This window comes from Copadichromis virginalis, linkage group LG2 (assembly GCF_057382275.1).
Source record: "Copadichromis virginalis isolate Kocher_CV1m ecotype Utaka linkage group LG2, C_Virginalis_male_GT1.1, whole genome shotgun sequence".
Classification (NCBI taxonomy): domain Eukaryota; kingdom Metazoa; phylum Chordata; class Actinopteri; order Cichliformes; family Cichlidae; genus Copadichromis; species Copadichromis virginalis.
In genome coordinates this window covers 32369091-32386215 of record NC_140619.1, presented here as the reverse complement: position 1 = coordinate 32386215, position 17125 = coordinate 32369091, and the positions used below count along the sequence as shown (strand labels likewise).

The 17125-nt window shown below is 40.2% G+C and overlaps 1 protein-coding gene across 4 annotated transcripts; it reads right to left on the bottom strand.

The window, feature by feature from the left end:
- Positions 1 to 26: 26 nt before the first annotated feature.
- kdm2ab (lysine (K)-specific demethylase 2Ab) lies at positions 27 to 15835 on the bottom strand. 4 transcript variants are annotated; one of them, XM_085430656.1, is made up of 23 exons: positions 15786 to 15835; positions 15092 to 15133; positions 12536 to 12674; positions 12280 to 12358; positions 12145 to 12191; positions 10100 to 10278; positions 9789 to 9895; positions 9531 to 9624; positions 8644 to 8797; positions 8412 to 8527; positions 6778 to 6904; positions 6375 to 6649; positions 6186 to 6263; positions 5824 to 6081; positions 5327 to 5455; positions 5117 to 5203; positions 4727 to 4951; positions 4506 to 4535; positions 3261 to 4306; positions 2407 to 2570; positions 2117 to 2263; positions 1730 to 1945; positions 27 to 1638 (listed from the first exon to the last, which is right to left on the bottom strand). In XM_085430656.1, the coding sequence occupies exons 2-23, from the start codon at positions 15125 to 15127 to the stop codon at positions 1457 to 1459; spliced, it is 3915 nt and encodes a 1304-aa protein (XP_085286782.1). In that variant the 5' UTR covers positions 15128 to 15133; positions 15786 to 15835; the 3' UTR covers positions 27 to 1456. The 4 variants fall into 4 exon arrangements, with proteins under 4 accessions (XP_085286782.1, XP_085286774.1, XP_085286791.1 ...); XM_085430648.1 differs by lacking the exon at positions 15786 to 15835 and adding an exon at positions 15552 to 15762; XM_085430665.1 differs by lacking the exon at positions 15786 to 15835 and adding an exon at positions 15395 to 15529.
- Positions 15836 to 17125: the final 1290 nt, after the last annotated feature.

The following is a 17125-nucleotide window of genomic DNA, read 5'->3' as shown; positions in this document are numbered from 1 at the left end:
GCTCAACAGAAATCACGAAACCCAGCCATTGTTTATCATTCTTTTATTTATTTTTTTCTTGAAAAATAACACAAATAACATAAAGTGAAAAAGGCTTCTGAAAATAATTACAATGCTACAGGTTCCCCGTTTTGATAATCTAAAAGAGGAAAAACACATTTACACAAAAGTATACATTTATATTCTTATATTCATTTTTAAGGGATATGGCCAGGAGGAGCAGTCTGGGAGGAGACCTTTGATATAGAGCCATAACACTATAAGGGAACAAAGAAATGAGCAGAACCCCCACCTCCCTAAACAAAACATCTCTACACTGAATCTGACAAAGTCATGTGAAAAGTAGATGGTCACATTTTTTCCTCTCTTTTTATTTGTAAATGAAAGCAAAACAAGTGTATCAAAGACAGGTGGGGAGCGGTTTAATCTAGAATAGTTTTGTTCTAAATGTTGTCTCTGTACAAAAACAAAGCAAAAGGAGTTTGGAAATTATAGCACCTGAAGTCTAACGTTGTTTGAAAATGCACCATTTATCTGACACCTTATCCTTGGCTCGTCCCCTACACTTAATGCAACCTGCCCTTTTGTTGGGGTGAGGTCTTGTTGCCATGTTGATTGCCTACTCACACTTTTAACTTTCTTACACACTTAGCATCCATATACACCATACAACTGGACTTGTGTCGCAACCAGTGACTTACAAAGCTGAATAAACATCTGGTAAACATAGGTCATTCCCGTAGCTCACGTTTCCCAAGTCTGACATCGAAGTCCTTTCACCTTTACTTTCCTTTTTTTTTGTTTGTTTGTTTTTTAAGTATCAAAGCATAGCTGTTGTGCATGAAGCGCAAGTCATCAAACAATTGAACAGAAAAAGATATTAATATGCTTGAAGCACCCAAAAGTAGCTGAAATCAGTTAAGTTCAACAAAACAATGCATGTTTGTTCTGCGGATGAAACTCAAAGTCTCTGCTTATCTTTCTCAAGGCAGAAAGCTTGTGATGACAGTCATGACTGGCTCTGTCCAAAGAAGAGTTGATGACTTTGATATCCACAGGATGTATAGTCTAATACAGCTTTTAATTGCCTGCATTCTCCCACTTAGGAAAATTTAAAAAAAAAAAAAAAAAAAAAAAAAAAAAAAAAGATGTTTTCTCCACTCACCACGAAGTCCCAAAAGAACAGCAAAAAAGCTCCTGAGTCCTTTTTTCCTTTTTAAGTACATGGCAAAATAAAATGTAATGAAAAGAAGCATCGTTCCAGCTGTGACATGCCATTTGACCCCTCCCAACAGCACCAGTCAGCGAGCCCTCCCAGTTTAGACCCCACCCTTCCTTTGCGTGGCACAGGTGCATGAGCTTCCCTGCCTCTCTCTGTTGCACAGATTCACATCAGGATCCACTCCCTCCGCTTTTGCATCTCAAATCACGTCTGCAATGACAGAAGGCGAGCCGCTTAGGATATCCGCTGGATCAGTTTTTCGTCCGATAGGCAGTAGAGTGTGTTGACCGACAGCTCAGAGATGAACGCCTCACAGGCCTTGCGGGAGACACCTTTACAGCCTCGTAGGTCAAGCAGCATGATGCAAGAGAGGCGGCGGAGATACTTCAGACACGTATCTGTCAGTTTACTGCAGCCTGGAAAAGAAACGTGAAAACATTTATCTCCAGTTGAATGAAACTTCCCAGAAATGCTGTCCAGTCCATATACTTCCCAACAGTTTCCTACCTCCCAGATTGAGTTCTGTGAGTGTGTTTCGCGTGGACGAGCCCACTGCAGTCAGCAGATTGATGGAGTGGTCGGTGAGACTGTTGCAGTGGGACAGATCCAGTTTTGTTAAATGGGGCATGTGGCGGATCACCAGACGCAGAGTGGAGTCGCTAATGTCCAAACCTGCTAGCCGCAAACACTGCATGGACCGCAACTGACTACGATTGTCACAGCCTGGACCAGAGATGAAAGAAAACAAGCAGAGACATTCTGTAAATTTGGTAAAGGAAAGGGAGAAAGGAAAAGGAAAAGACACGAAAAAGAAAGAAAACTATACTAAATCTATTACTTGATAATGCACATCGTATGATCCCTTTGTACCCTCTGAGGCTCCCCTTTCCTTACCTGGAGGAGTGACTAGATCCCTGATCTGAGCATCTTTGACGGCATCTGCATATCGCAGATCAAGTGAACGGAGTAGAGGGCAACCAGAGGAGCACAGAGCTGAAACAGAGGACCAGGAACAACCTGCCAGCATCAGATCCTTCAGCCCTGTAAAATGGGTAAGATTTAAATAGTGTTTAATGTCATACAATCTAAAAATTGAGTCCCCCTTTTATGTGTTAATATTGTTAATACATCTATATTGTCCCTTTCAGAATTCAATAATCCTGGAAGAAAACTTGAGTGTGTACCAGGCAGGCGGTCAATGAGCCAGCTGAGCTGTTTTTTAGAGATGTTGGTCCAGGAGAGGTTGAGTGTGACCGGCTGTCTCTTTATGATGCCTGTCAAGGCCTGAGGACTAACCGTGCGCTTGATGCTTAGGTCAATCCGCGCCCAAAGCCGCTTGTCTAAACACCTACAGATGAAAACATATGCATAAAGAACATATCTGTGCATTTGTAGATATATGGGTCAGCGATACAGTCTAAATAAACCATCTTTTAGGCTTTCAAAAGGGCTCACTGGGCCTTTTAACAAATACAAATCAAAGTGGTCTGAATTGATTTTAAAGACTGAAATCCAACTGAATCTTACTAAAATCTTTTTAACATTTAAAAAGTAGAAGCAAAATTATCCTGCCTCTACAACATGAAATTGAAATGACCCACAAGACGGCCCAGTTAAACATACCTCGATCGTGTGATTCACACCTGTAGTCTGGCATAATTTAACAACTTTAAAAAAGGTCCAGATTCAGAGTTATCATAAATATCAGATAAAAATGCTGAGATCCTGAGGTGATCAGCCAGGTAACAGTCATCACTTTGCTGAACTACAAAAAACAAAAGTCCAGTAGGGTTTGTAAAGCTCTCTTAAAAAGTGTGAAGCTTTTCTTTAACTTAATGCAGAGACCAGCTATAGAGGCCACATTAACCAGAGAACAAGCCATCATTTGTAGCCAGCACAAGTAACGTCAGTGATTTGTAATTTAAATTAGGTAGAATGGGCCTGAACGCGTATGTTTTACTTTGCTTTTTATGAGTGTAGTGAAACAAAAAACACTTTAAGGAGATTTGTTAGTAAAGTGTCAGGGAAGAGGTCTTACCATTTGTACCAGTTCTTGCAGACTGCCATGCAGACGCAGAGATCTGCACGATTTAAGTAGCGGAAGACAGACACCCACACCTCTCTCTCACAACTTGGGTTATTCCCGACACTCCCCCTTTCTGCTTCGCCCCCTCCTTCCTGCAGGGCAGACAGAGGGACGCGGAGATGGGGAAGCTCAGAAGATGAAGACGAGGAAGCTCCATTGTTCAGTTTGGCTGGCCTGGTCAGTCTCATTCTTTTTGAGGCCTCAAGTCTCTCTGAGTGGGAAGTGCGAGTGCCAGTGTGTCCACTGCGAGTCTGCGGTGGTGTGTGCCTATTTGAGTGCTGATCAGGACAGGGGCTGCGATTTCTAATTGGGGGTCTGAGGAGGGCTCTGGGCTGGCTGTGTACTGTGGAAGTAGCAGTGTGAGGGGCGACAGCCTCTAATTTGGGGACAATAGCTGACGGGTCCTGTTTGGCTCTGGTTGGCCTTTGGAGTGTGACTTTATTAAGATATGTTGCATCTCTGTCCCCTGTTCGACTTTCCTGCTCCATCTCCTCCTCTTCATCCTCATCTGCTCCATTTTGGTTGGCCATCTCAAACCCGTCCTCTTCTCTTTCTTTGGCTGCCTGTCCTTCCCGTCTCAACTGTGGCTGGTTCTCTTTATCACCTCCCCTCCCGCTGTTCTGCCCACTCTCTTCTTCTTCGTCGTCGTCACTGCTGCTGCTGTTGGTGCTGCTGCTGCTGCTGTCCTCACTGTCCTCTTCCAACTCTGCGTGACTCTGACCACCTCTGATGCCTTTTCCTGCCCCTCCTCCCCGCAGCCTCACACCTCGCCCTCTCCCCCTGCGGGGCTCTCCTTTGGGTGCAAGCACTAAACCATGGGAAGACTGCTGCTGCTGCTCAAAGGACTCGGTCTCTACTGGATTGCTGTGGTAAGAAGACCCATTCGCCCAGGTGGAACCTTGACCTCTGCCCTGAGGTAGTCTGCTCGCTGGAGAGCGCAGACGAGGCAGCACCCTGGAGCCCAGCAGCCTCGGGGAATGAGCTAGAGATGACGATTTCTGTTTAGAGGGAAAAGGCAAATATCAATAAGACATGACATGTTTCAGACATCAAATCTAGTTCTACAAAAAATGGTTTTGCATAATTGTGTCATCTGCTGCAGATATAAAACATTGAAAAGTTGATAAAAAAAACTTCACAAATGCAACAGTTTCAAATGCAATACAGAATAACTGCAGAAATAAGTGCACCACTTACTGTTAACATTTTGACCCGATCCAGTTTCAGCTGCAATAAAAAGAAAAGATGTAGGGAAGAGTCAGCTACAGAAAAAACTAATCTATGAATAGATAAAGTGTTAGCTTATTATTTAAAGTCAGAGACAGTTTCCCCAAACAGGTGTTTCAGTTGGAAAATCAGTAGCAACTAAAAAAAAAATACAAATCAATGTGAAACAAACTTAAGTATCCCCAACTTACTCTCTTTTTATATCTGAGCTGAAGCTCAGTTGCTCGTTTGCGGCTCTGTTGATGCTGTAGTAGCAGTTTCTGAGAAGGCGGTGGTGCTGTTGGCCGGCCTTGGGGTCTGCTACGTTTTGCTGGACCCGCCTCTTCACCAACACCAATTCCTTCCCTGTATGAAAGTTTGGACTGTGGCAAGGAGGTTGAGCCTTCTGACTCTTCACTTTCCTCATCGCTGGAAGACTGATATGGGAGTGTCATTATTAATTAGTGTATCAACATCAACTATAAGGCAACAGGAAGTGGCTGATAAACAATAAAGGGAAAAGAAAAAAAAACACGTCTGAAAGAATGAACCAGCTAAAGCAAGAAGGAATCAAAGTAAATGTAAGAAATATATTTAAGCACCTCTGATGCTGAATCTTTTCCTTGGTAACATTTGGGACACTCCCAACAACTCGGTAAGTCCTTATTGATCTTCCCCTCACCAGGTTCCTAAAACACAACAGGTAAATGTTTGAATTGGAAACTACAAAACCTGATCACAAATGCAAAAAGCATCAATGCAATAACTGTGTAATGTCCTTAATTTATACGCTAGATCAGAAGCAGACGCACCTTAATGCATTGTCGATGGGCGATTTCTGAACACACAGAGCACTCCATGAGGGTGTGAGTGATTGGATTTGCTTCATCTGACTCCCCCTCTCCACATATGGCACATCGTGCTGTGTTCGGTAACGCAGGCTAGATGGTGGACAAAATAAAGCCCGAAATTTTACATATAATGCTGACAGGACACTTGTTAAGCCTTGATTATACTTTCGGTGTCTATGAGTCGGCAAGGGTCTGAGTGATGTAACCTTTGGCACACACCTGCCTGCTTTTTTTTTTTTTTTTTTTTTTTTTTAACTTAGCTGTCAGGTCTTCAGCAACTGAGTATAATCAAAACTTTAGAATGATTTTCCAGTTCAGTTTGTCAACACACTTTAGAGTAAGACGCTTCAGTAAAAGTATGTTTTAACAGTTTTCAGTGTTTCTTCTGCATGCATTTACAGATGGACAGCATAATTATTTCAGTGTATATAAATACAATGATGGGTATGAAATCTTACTGCTAGACACTGTCGCATGACGCAGCTCTTCTTCATGCGCCCAGGTCCACCGAACTTCCTCATGTCATGGCAGTACTGGCAGTTGCCACACTCCTTCCTGCAGCAGGCAGCACAGCGCTTGCACCTCACCCGTCTCCGTCTCAAGGCGGAGATGGAAGACCGTTTGGTCTTCTGACCCAGAGGCTTGTGGAGGGTGGGTCCCAAGCGAGGACGGTAAAGAACAGGTGTAGGAGGAGTGGGAGGCTGGTACCATGATGGCTACATATACAAGACCAGCAGGCAAAATGCATGTTATGATTGAGTCCCACAAACATCAGGCAGATGATTAAAAATAAAGCTTAGAAAAATAGTTCACTACTCACCCTTTCAGGCCATCTGACTATGGGCTCTCCAGTGTAGGCTAGCTTAGGGCTGTCATCGGCACAATCTGTCAGAACAGCCTAGACAAAAAAATATGGAAATGACAGATGAGTATTTGGTCTAAATATATTAAATAGAGCATGTGACTACATTCTAAGTTGATCAACGCAAGGAACTTTGGTGACACTCACCCTCATGTCCTCAAGCAGGCCTGCAGCATTCGCAATTCCTTCAGGGACGCACTTTTTGTGGCTCGGCAGCTCCTCCAGTTTTCCTAAAAGGTTCCACAGTCCTTCCAGCTCAAAGGGGGTCAGCACGGGCCGGGGTTTGCTAACTTGGATTGGTTTTTCTTCTTCGGCATCTTCCTCCTTGATCTTGATATCCTCATCTTCATCATTAGTGTCATCTTCATTGGAAGCACCATTACCAGTGTAGGCATTGTTTTCGAGGTCAGCTGGTGTTAAGCCTTAAAAAAGGAAGCATGTAGTGTTTAAAGTTAAAGTAAGTGATAAACAAATGTTTGTGTTCTGTAGGAAAGAAAAAAAAAGGGGGGGGTGGGGGCAGCGGTCTTTATCTGAGTACATTTATCCTTACCTATACCGAGGGAGTACTTCTTGAACTCAGGGGTGAGGTGCGAGATGTCTGTCAGACAGTAAAGGTATCTCTCCAGGACGTACCAGCACATCTCATAGTAAAACGGGTACCTGAACTTTGCTGGCACCTAGGGGATGTTGATAAAAACAGACCAGGAAGAACTGCTAAATCTTATATAATAATGATATATTTATGTCTGCATTTCTGTTCCTGAACTCCCCCTAGTGGATTGGTTCAATCTTTATGAAACTTGGCCCATAAACTACCTCGGGTACCAAGACTAATAACATCACAATATGGCGGTTGATTCAAACATTTACGGCAAATAAAAAACTGCTGGGTTTTTTTCTGCATATTTGTATCCAGAACCTGCGTGACTGAGGCCAGTTTGTAATATACACCATTTTTACGCAGGTAAATAAAACGTCCAAAGAACCACAATGGACATAAAAGCAACCAAGTAGTCACATGAACAATGGGTATGTCAATTCATTCGTTTGAGCTAAAGTGTTGCCTTGCTTTTTCAATTATTTCCTTCTTCGTTTCTATTTCTATCACAATTAAAAGCTCCTATTATTGATTATAAAGTGAAGGTTAAAGTGTTTGACCTGTAGCAAAATGTTGAAAATGTCCTTTTCTCTCTAAGAAACCATGTAAAGGTTCATTTTAAACACTGCTCAAAATCATATTTAACCCTAATTTAGTACTAATTAAACTATTTATGCTTATATTATAGGTAGATCAACATTTACAAATAACAGAAACCATATGTATAGCAATCAATGTAAATAAATGACGGAAATATGAGCCATACCACATACAGGATGGGGACATTGATATTACATGTGTTCCTATAGGAACATGTAGGAAGTTACATGCTTGTAATGCATCTACAATGGTTCCAAATTGTTAATAATTAAATGTCTTTTTTAAAATTCTCAGCTGCACCTATGCAACTATATTATTTATGTTTTTTGTTTTGTTTAACAGCTACTGTCAAGCACCACAAAAAAGAAGCATTTGTCACACGGTAGCTGTGGTTTTCACTTCTTCTTAGAAATATATATTTAAAAAAAATATGGTGTCACTGCAGACACAGCAGTCCAGATACAAGCTGAACACCTGTGTGTGTGGGCTAACCCAGCCGGATACCTAACCTGTGTTATAGCTAAATTTAAGAAAGGAAAAGAAACTTGACATAGTCTCAAAATAAACTTCATATTTTCCATAGCACATTTTGATTTCATCTACCAGTTAAAGTCACAGCATCTCCAAATTTATAATATACAACAATCTCTCACACAATTTGAGGTCTAGTTTTTCCTTTCAGACTTTTTAATGACCTGCAGTAACCCTGTCAGTGGGCTACAATTGTGTGGATAGTGCTTTACAACCCCTGGATTCATATCCAAGAACCAAAAGATGCATACATGTTTCAATTTCAAGAAAATGACAGTACTGGCATCAGATTTCTACAGTGGGAATACCCGAAAAGGTACTAAATGGTTTTTTTAGACTTGTCTTTTTCGCCCCTTGTAATTTCCACACGGCCCTGAATCATGTATTACATTACTCTAAAATCTCAAATGATTTATAAAGACATTTAAACAGTGAGCTGTTTAACTGCTGCTCACCCGTGTGCGATCCTCAATGGTGTAGATGTTGAGCTGCATCGGGATGTTAAAGCTGTGGAGGAAATTCCCCCCAAACACCAATGTGTCCTCTGGTGTGTACACAGCATGGATCCACCCTACACCATATTAAACACAGGATGCTTGTTTACATGTGTGAGAGGCTTACATACATTGTCTCTACCCTCGTCTGTAACTGTATGTACTAACGCTATTATTCTATTACAGAACAGACCTGATGGGATGACGAAGGTGTTCCCTTGATGGAGCTCTATCCTTTGACAGTCATGGCACTTATCCCCCAAGAAGATGTCTCCCTGTTTTCCTGATAAAACCCAGTTCTCATACATCTCCAGGTTCTGTGGTGAGGGTGGAATCAGCCAGAACACCTGTAGGGGGAAAGTAAATCTTAGTTAGAATCTGCAATGCATGCCAACTAAACAATTTGATCTTCCCTCTAGTCTGCTAACAAGAATTGAATTTATTAAAGGAACTGGCATGCACTCATAAAAATGTCCCCGTCAGTATTTACTGCATAATAACAAGAAGTGTGATAACATTAGATCATACTTTGATTTATTCTGAAAGCAAGACTGAAGAAAAGGACTGTCCCAGATTAAGTTTTTACCCAGCTGTTATAGGCACTGCTGTTAGAGTTTCTGTAAACACAGCAGCCTACCTGGATTTTTTTAAATACAAAAGCCACAATTGTTAAGTTAGCTAATGTACCTTTACTATTATGTTCAGAATTCCTACACGCTTGTATCCATTTCAGAAAAAGCTCCAACTTATCATTTGCAGTAACCTCAGTGTTTGCATCTTCAGTAAAATACACCTTTCTTCTCCTTCTTGCTTATTCTCCTTTAATGCCACCAAATTTCTCTCAATGGTAAAGGCTGTAAAGTGGGAAACAAATTCTCCTTCTGGAAACCCTCTGTGAGTGCAGAGATGCACACATAGCTCCTTTGCTGCATGTGGGCCTCATAGTTAGCGTTGCAACTGTGCAACAACAGCCTACATACACATAGAAATGTGCCTGTTAAAACCACCAAAGTTAACAACTATTCTGATGGACACCTCGTTAAATCTATAGTTCTTGTGCGGTGTGACATTCAAACTGACCTTTCCTCCTCTCAGAATGTGGTACCAGACGGAAGTGCCTCCAAAGTCAATGTGGAAATCTGTGAAGCAGCCCTGCACACTCATGAGACAGTACCTGAGAGATATGAAGGCAGGATTGAAAACCATCAAACAAGATTAAAATGTGAACAGAAGCTGGCATACAGATTAGCTAGCTTACATTTGCATTGATATAGGAGAGGGTCATGATGGTGGTTTCTCTACAGCACAGCAAATGTTAAATGTTGTTAGTTTACTCACTTCTGTACTTTGGGATAGTGCATGTCTATGATGGCATTGGTGGAGTCCCTCTGCCTCTCCTTGATATGACGGGGCCACATGTTGTCCACCCAGTCAATAAGGTCCACCTGTGTAATACAGAAGTACACAATTAAAATTTCAGCACCAAACCCGAGACTATTCTGATGATCAGCACCACTTTCTGCTTAACACATCACAGTTGGTCAATAACTAAAGGTGAAGTTACAGATCCATTTTTTTCCCCCCCAAACAGTTGCTTCAACAAGTACAGTTTCTGTAAACGTCATGTGTAAAACTGTGCAAACTCTCACCGAAGCAGGCCGTTTCACCAGGTTTTCCAGTCTGGTGTGACTGAACTCTAGACTGATGACATTGTAGAGTTTTTCTCTTTCTGATGGTGGCGTCTCATAGTACCGTCGCCACTGAGCCATCGACATCTCAATTCCTTTCTGGGTGTTCACATCCATAACGTCTACAATACGTCGACTACCTGTAAGCACATTAATGTCAACTGAGATCATTGCTTACTTTGCATAACACTCACCAGCAGGGCTGGGCGATATATCAAGTTTTTAAATACATCGATATATATTTTTATACGAGATATGAGATGTGAAGATATCGTTTATATCGATATAGTCTATGTTACGTTATAATTATACTTGTGCAGCCGCAAGTTTGCCTCTCTTTCGTCCACTTTTGTCTGTACGCAAAATTACTCTGCCTCACCTCTCTCCTTCACTGAACACAACTCCCCCTCCCCCATCATTTCAACTGCAGGCTACAAGAAGGACACAGAGGAGCTGGTCAGTAAAAAGAAAACATTTGGAGATTACTATTTTAGTGCTGCCAGCGTTAATCTCGTTAAAATGACATTAACGCTGCATTAATGCGACAAATCTCCGTTAGCGAGTTACCACGGATCGGCACGTGCATGGGGCTGGACGGTGTCAACGTGTTAACGAGCTAACCGCGCTAACGCGTTTGGCCTAAAATCCTTTAATTTTCTCAAAAATCGACAGTGCGCCTTATGTATGAATTCTGGTTGTGCTTACTGACCGATAACCGATTTTATGTGCTACATGGCGCTCAGCAATCTGTCAAAAAATGTTTTAGTACAACTTTGGTAAGCTACGAAGCCACACCGCTTGATGGATTGTCAGAGCATTACGGCTACCGTAGTCAGGAACCTCGTGGAGTACTACGTACTGTCCTTCAACATGATATTACCGTATTGTGTGTGTATAAGGACCACAAATGGCCTGGTTACAGAGCGGATTTCAAACTCAAGGCTGTCAGTCACGCAGTAGAACTTCGGAACAGAGCAGCTGCAAAATCTGTCTTTGTTATTATGCTCAGCATCTTTTTAGTTTGCATTTTGACTGCACAATTGTGAGCTTTTTGTTATGCACAAAAACAACACTGTTATTTTATTTATGGAGCATTATTATTTAATAAATGCTGATAATTTATTTTACGTACATCTATGCTGAATGTTAATAAAAGTGCCTGTGTGACATCTGGGACAGCTTGGACTAAGAACTCTTTTTTTGTTCTTACTTTATGGCTTAAAAGTAAAAAATAAAAAAAATAAAAAAACGAGATATATATCGTATATCGCCATTGATCGCCCAGCCCTACTCACCAATTTATAATGGATATTTTGTAAACCTTTACTCCATTTTTTCCCCCAATATGCACAAATTTTTGGAAACAAAACAAACCAACAAAAAAAACAAATAAACAAAAAAAACATTACTACGTTTTGGAGCCACAATGAGCAGAACAGTACACAAGTTAAAAATCAACTCTTCAGTGCTCTGTGGGGCTGTTACAATACAAGAACTATTTTCTAGATCATGGGTGCAAAAATTTAAAAAAATAAAAATAAATCAAATCAAGAGGCGTTTAAAAAAAATAATAATAATAAAGATTATAACAATAACAATAAGATTAGTAAAAACAATATTTTTAAGTTGAACAATGTAGTGCAAAAACATTTTACAAGTATAAAAATATTATTATAAAGTGTAATTATATTTTAAGATTCCATCTGGCAGTGTCATAAAAACAAAAAAGAAAATATTTAGGCTTTCTGCTGTAGTGCTGTGGTTTTAGTGACATGGCTTTATATTTTTCTTGCCGATAAAATGTTGCTGCTTAGGTGGGCTGCCACATTTTCTGGTAAAAAAAAAAATTTAGTGAATGCAATTTTTGATGCAACCCTCCCAATTATCCAAGCTTAGGATTGGCACTAGGATTGGCACTAGGAGTACACTAGCGCGTTACCCCTGAGGCTGGGTTTGTGGCTACTGGTTAATTGCTTCCTCTGAATGGGGATAAAATAGGAACTTACCAACAAACAACTTGACATCACTCACGCTAAAATCCGGATCTGGCATTCTGTAAGAGAGGTAATAATTTTACTATTACTTTTCTTTGGTGAAAGACACACAGTGAAAAGAGTTTTCTAATGAAACCAGTCCCTTACTGCATGCCAAGGCCATCAGTAGTCTTGAAGATAATGGGATCCCTGAGTCCTTCCCTCTGGATGTATTCAAATGTGAATTCTAGAAAAAAGATACACATATCAAAAACAAAACAAAAACCCCCAAGGGACAAGAAATTTGTAGATAGACTCTTACAAAAAAAATAACACATCAACTCATCTCACAGAGCTCTAGATATAATCACAAAAGGTTCTGTTTTAAAAAAATAAAAAATAAATTTCAGTACACTAGTCTCACCTTTACCCTCCATGTGTTTGATCAATTCACTGCCGAATCTCTCACACTCCAGCTTTTCATCCAGGTCAAACATTCGTTTTCCTTCAATTTCATCATCGGAGATTCCATCGTCCTGATAGCGGCGCTGTGTTCGCGTACGCTGAAGACAAATAAAGGTTTTCAGTTAAAGTCTGTGCCATCCAAACCCTTAGAAATGGCTCGGGGTTTAGTTTCACAAAAACTTAAACTTAATAAAACTTAATAAAGTTTTAACTTCACAGAATTAAAAAAAAAATAAACATGTTTGTTAATTTATCATTTTATTCCTTTTATCTTCATATGGCAAAAAAAAAAAACCCTGCTCACAAACACCAAACAAATGAATATACACTAAAAACATGTTTACAGTTCATATTTGAAAGCTACATATTCAATGTATAAGACAAAATAATCAATTACAGACACTGCAAGAAATATTTTTAAAATACAACATGTAACGTAGATCTAATGTCCCCATTTGTTTTGAGATCAGCGACTACAGATAATATATAGAATTTCTAAGAATTTGAATGTTTTAAAAGTAATTTCCAAACACTATACAGATGTTGATTATCCCGGTACTCTAGGCAGTTTATATAGTAACCTTCATCCAGATTGGTTAACGCATAGAAGAGAAGCTAGTGAACAGACATACATGCATACGCTATAACTATTAGAGTAAGATGTACTCTGGGGGCTTGAGTCTCAGAAAAATATAAATTATATTAAGGTAAAAATTTGTACGGCTTCATAAATTATGCGACACAAATCAAGAATTACAGCTACGCACAACAGCCATCCACCAAGAAGAACAACCGGACTTTCCAGTATTTTCCAGCTTCATGATCTTAACTTCACTGTCAACAGATATCTCTCAAAACAAGGTCCCAAAATTGCAGTTTACCAAACAGTTTCCAGTGCATAAAGAGCAAATAAACAAGGTGCAATTTTGTCTCAAACCCACATCCAGCATAACTCTCAGTTATGAGGGGGAATCCCCTGTCAGCATAGCCACATGGGCCTAGACCTGGCAGAGGTTTTGATAAAGCCTTCAGCCTTTGGCGATAACCCTGTGACGACTGTGATCAATCAGCAGAGTATTGTGAACCTGGTGGAGTTTTGTATAATAAGCTTAATCATTTACAAATGTGGTACAAGTGGGTATTTAACTGTGTTCATGGTTACTACACAACAATAACTAAAAGAAATACAGTTTGACACCTTGAGTTAAATACTCATAGAAAATGAAGAAAGAAATGTTTGAAAGTTTTAGAAAATATAAAACAAAAAGAATTTAGACTTTAGCCTAGTTTCCACACACTTCATCACATATAGTAAAGGTATCTTATTTATAATAATCAGCTGATACTGACGAGATCTGATTGGAGGCACACACAAAGAAATAACTGAGAGCTGGATAAATTAAATGTGCTTGAGAGGAAAACCACTGAAAAACAGCTGTATATTACTACAATATACTTAAACTATTATAACACTAATAACTGGATTACCTTTTGGCATCAAGTTAAATTTCATTATAGGCATTTAACAAGACTTTAGACCTATACCACAACATTTTTAAGAAAAGAAAGAAACTGAAACTAGCAATATCAAAGCTTTAAGCAAAGAGCTGGATAGATGTAAGCCCATCCAAATTCATCAATCAGTCAGACACAAAAATCAGTTCATCTGGTAAACAAACAATACAGTATTACAATAGCAGGGGTTAATCTTCTACACACTGCCCCCCTTTAACTCCCCTCCTGCCATTCATCCTATGTGCACTGCTTGGCAAAACAGATGGATGAAGCACATGAATTCTGTTCTCAGATCTCCCCACCCCCATCTCTACACCACAAATGTAGTATTATTTAAGATATAATAGTCCTTACTTTCAAAGAACACACAGTCCCTATTACTATTAAACTAAAGCAAGTCAATATTACCAACGAAACCAAAGCTAAAGCTTCCAGATAAAGCAATAAAAGAAGAAAGCATAATTAATAAAAATAGTATTAAGCAACCACTTTATGTGTGCTTTTATTAGGTTTTCGTGCAATAAAATAATAATCAACAATGACAAGAAGTCTTTTTAATAATATAAATATACCTAATATTGAACCTCTGCCCCGGTAATAACAGGAATCAGCTGGTGCCATTTTTTGAGTACAAACCGCAGACGGTAAGCTTGGAGTTTATTGCTTTACAATGACAGGGAAGAGGGTGAAACAGGGTCACAGCACAAATGCTGTCAGTTTAGACACTGAACTTGACCTTTTCCTGAACCCAGAGCCTTTACACAGGTTCACTGCCGTTATCATTAGGGTGCCACACAAAACAAAAATGGGACCATTACCGTGAACACAATGTGCCAAAAAAAAGAGAAAAGAAAAGCAGGCCGCTCTAAAGAAAACATATCAGTTCTCATTCACTAAATCGCTTATTGTCCATTAAAAACCCGCATTGAAAACGAAGAAGTTGCCCTGCTAACATAAAACAACGAATCCGGGGATTTAACAGTTGGGTGAAGTTACTTACCAGGCGCTTGCTGTACCGTGTATGAGAATCCTCCATTATTCTCTGGAAGCGAAACAAAAGTTTCTGGTCACACAGATGAAATATCCAACCACTGTCCGAGTATTTTAGTTTGTTTTTACACCCAGTCGGACAGAAACACACCCCCTCTCAGCCAGATACCCCTGCTAACGTTAGCCAACAGTGTTACTGTAGCCAGCAAGCTACGGTTAGCACAGCACATATAATTACCAACATAAACGTTCATCTCGCGTCATTCTATGATGATAACTGCCTATAAGAGTAGCTTAATTTTAACACAAATACCCGGAACCACCGTCTCAATTTTCTTCCGTTTTTTAAGTGGCCTTATCGGCTAGCGTAGACTAGCTCAGTTGGCAAGCCCTTTCTTGAGTCGTCCGCTATCGCTAGCTAGCTATCGTTAGCCTCTGTACACGGTAGTTGTAAGCTTCTTTATCATTACCTCCGCGATTTAACTCCTTTTAGTCGCAGCGGTCACAGTAATGCTTCCCAACTAGAGCGTCCAAAACCTCCCAGTAAAGTTTCTCCCCATGTTATGGGATAATAGCTGTGTATATTGTTATGTTTATTATTGTGCGATAAAGTTAGAACGGTTCGAAGCCAAGAGACGCCATTTCCAGCTAGTCAAAAAACATACACACGAAACGGAAAAAAAAGGAAAACGCTCAGGACCCACCCCTATTTACTCCACTGCTCCGAGAAATTAGCATGTAGGCGCTCTCATTGGGCACAGGGTGTGTCACTTAGAGCAGATTAGCATATGTTAACATACAAGTATGTTTAGTTTGTCTGCTCCGGTGTGACCGGTAAATTAATATTTTATATAAAACAAATACTACTGGTATTTTAGTATTAAAATTTGTATTAAAAGCATTTTATATTATTAGACACCAAGTAGTGTCTATTTTTTTTTGTTACCCGATCTCTACATCTGAAGATTTTGTGCCTTTACACTGTGTTCTGACAGCATGAACAATGAAAGTAATAAGAAATGGACCACACACCTTGTGATATCTGGCATAATTAGAAATTTATTCCATAATTTTGGAATAATACTAAAGGAGGACCTAAAATTATCAAAGCTGGCTACAGTGGGGGGCATTAAGAATGAGAGATATTGCTCTTGTAATGAGCAGCAGTGTGTTGTTGATGTCAAACTGATTTGAACTGATGGGGGCGCAAGAGTAACTCGAATGACGACTCGCTACAAGGTGTGCAGAAGAGCATCTCTAAACCCGTTGAACCTTCAAGCAAATGGGCTACAGTAGCAGGAGACCACTTCTGTCATTTAAGAACTGGAAACTGATGCTACAATTTACACGCAGTTACCAAAACTTGACCATTGAGACTGGAAAAGTCTCCGTTTGTTCTGCGACATTTGGCTGGTGTCTGAATGTGGCGTGAAGAATATAAAAGCATGGATCCGGCAAACACAGAACAGGAAAACGAGCGCACCCTCATCTACTGCTTGCCCCGCATCGTGTGGTTGGGCGGGGCTTGCAGCTGGTTAGGAAGAACAGCGAGATGGGGATGAAACGAGGTCAGGAAGGGTCTTCATCCGCGGATGCAAAGTCGTGCTTATATCAGCTGCTGCATTTACGTCTTTGACATAGGAAAATAGCTCCACACGGCCGATTCTATGCAAGTCAGGGTCATCGGGATCCCTCCACGCAAAGAGGCGATCAGCTGAGCCTCATGCAAGAAGCGAGCCGCACACAGCACTTGATGTAACGCACAGAAATTTTATTACATAACAGGCTTTACAGAGACAACACAGCCAGTGAGCGACTGACAGCCGCTGTTACGGAAAACACCATCAGACAGATCTCACACACAAAGTCACGCACATTTTTAATCATAATTATGACAAACAGGCCAGAAAATACCACTAAACTGGACACTTTGGAACAGATCATTTTGGAGCCGAGACAGTAAAATAATTAAATATGTATATTAAAAAAAATAAAGAAAAGAAAATGATTAAAATGTGTTCTTCCAAAGTTTTATTTTATCCTG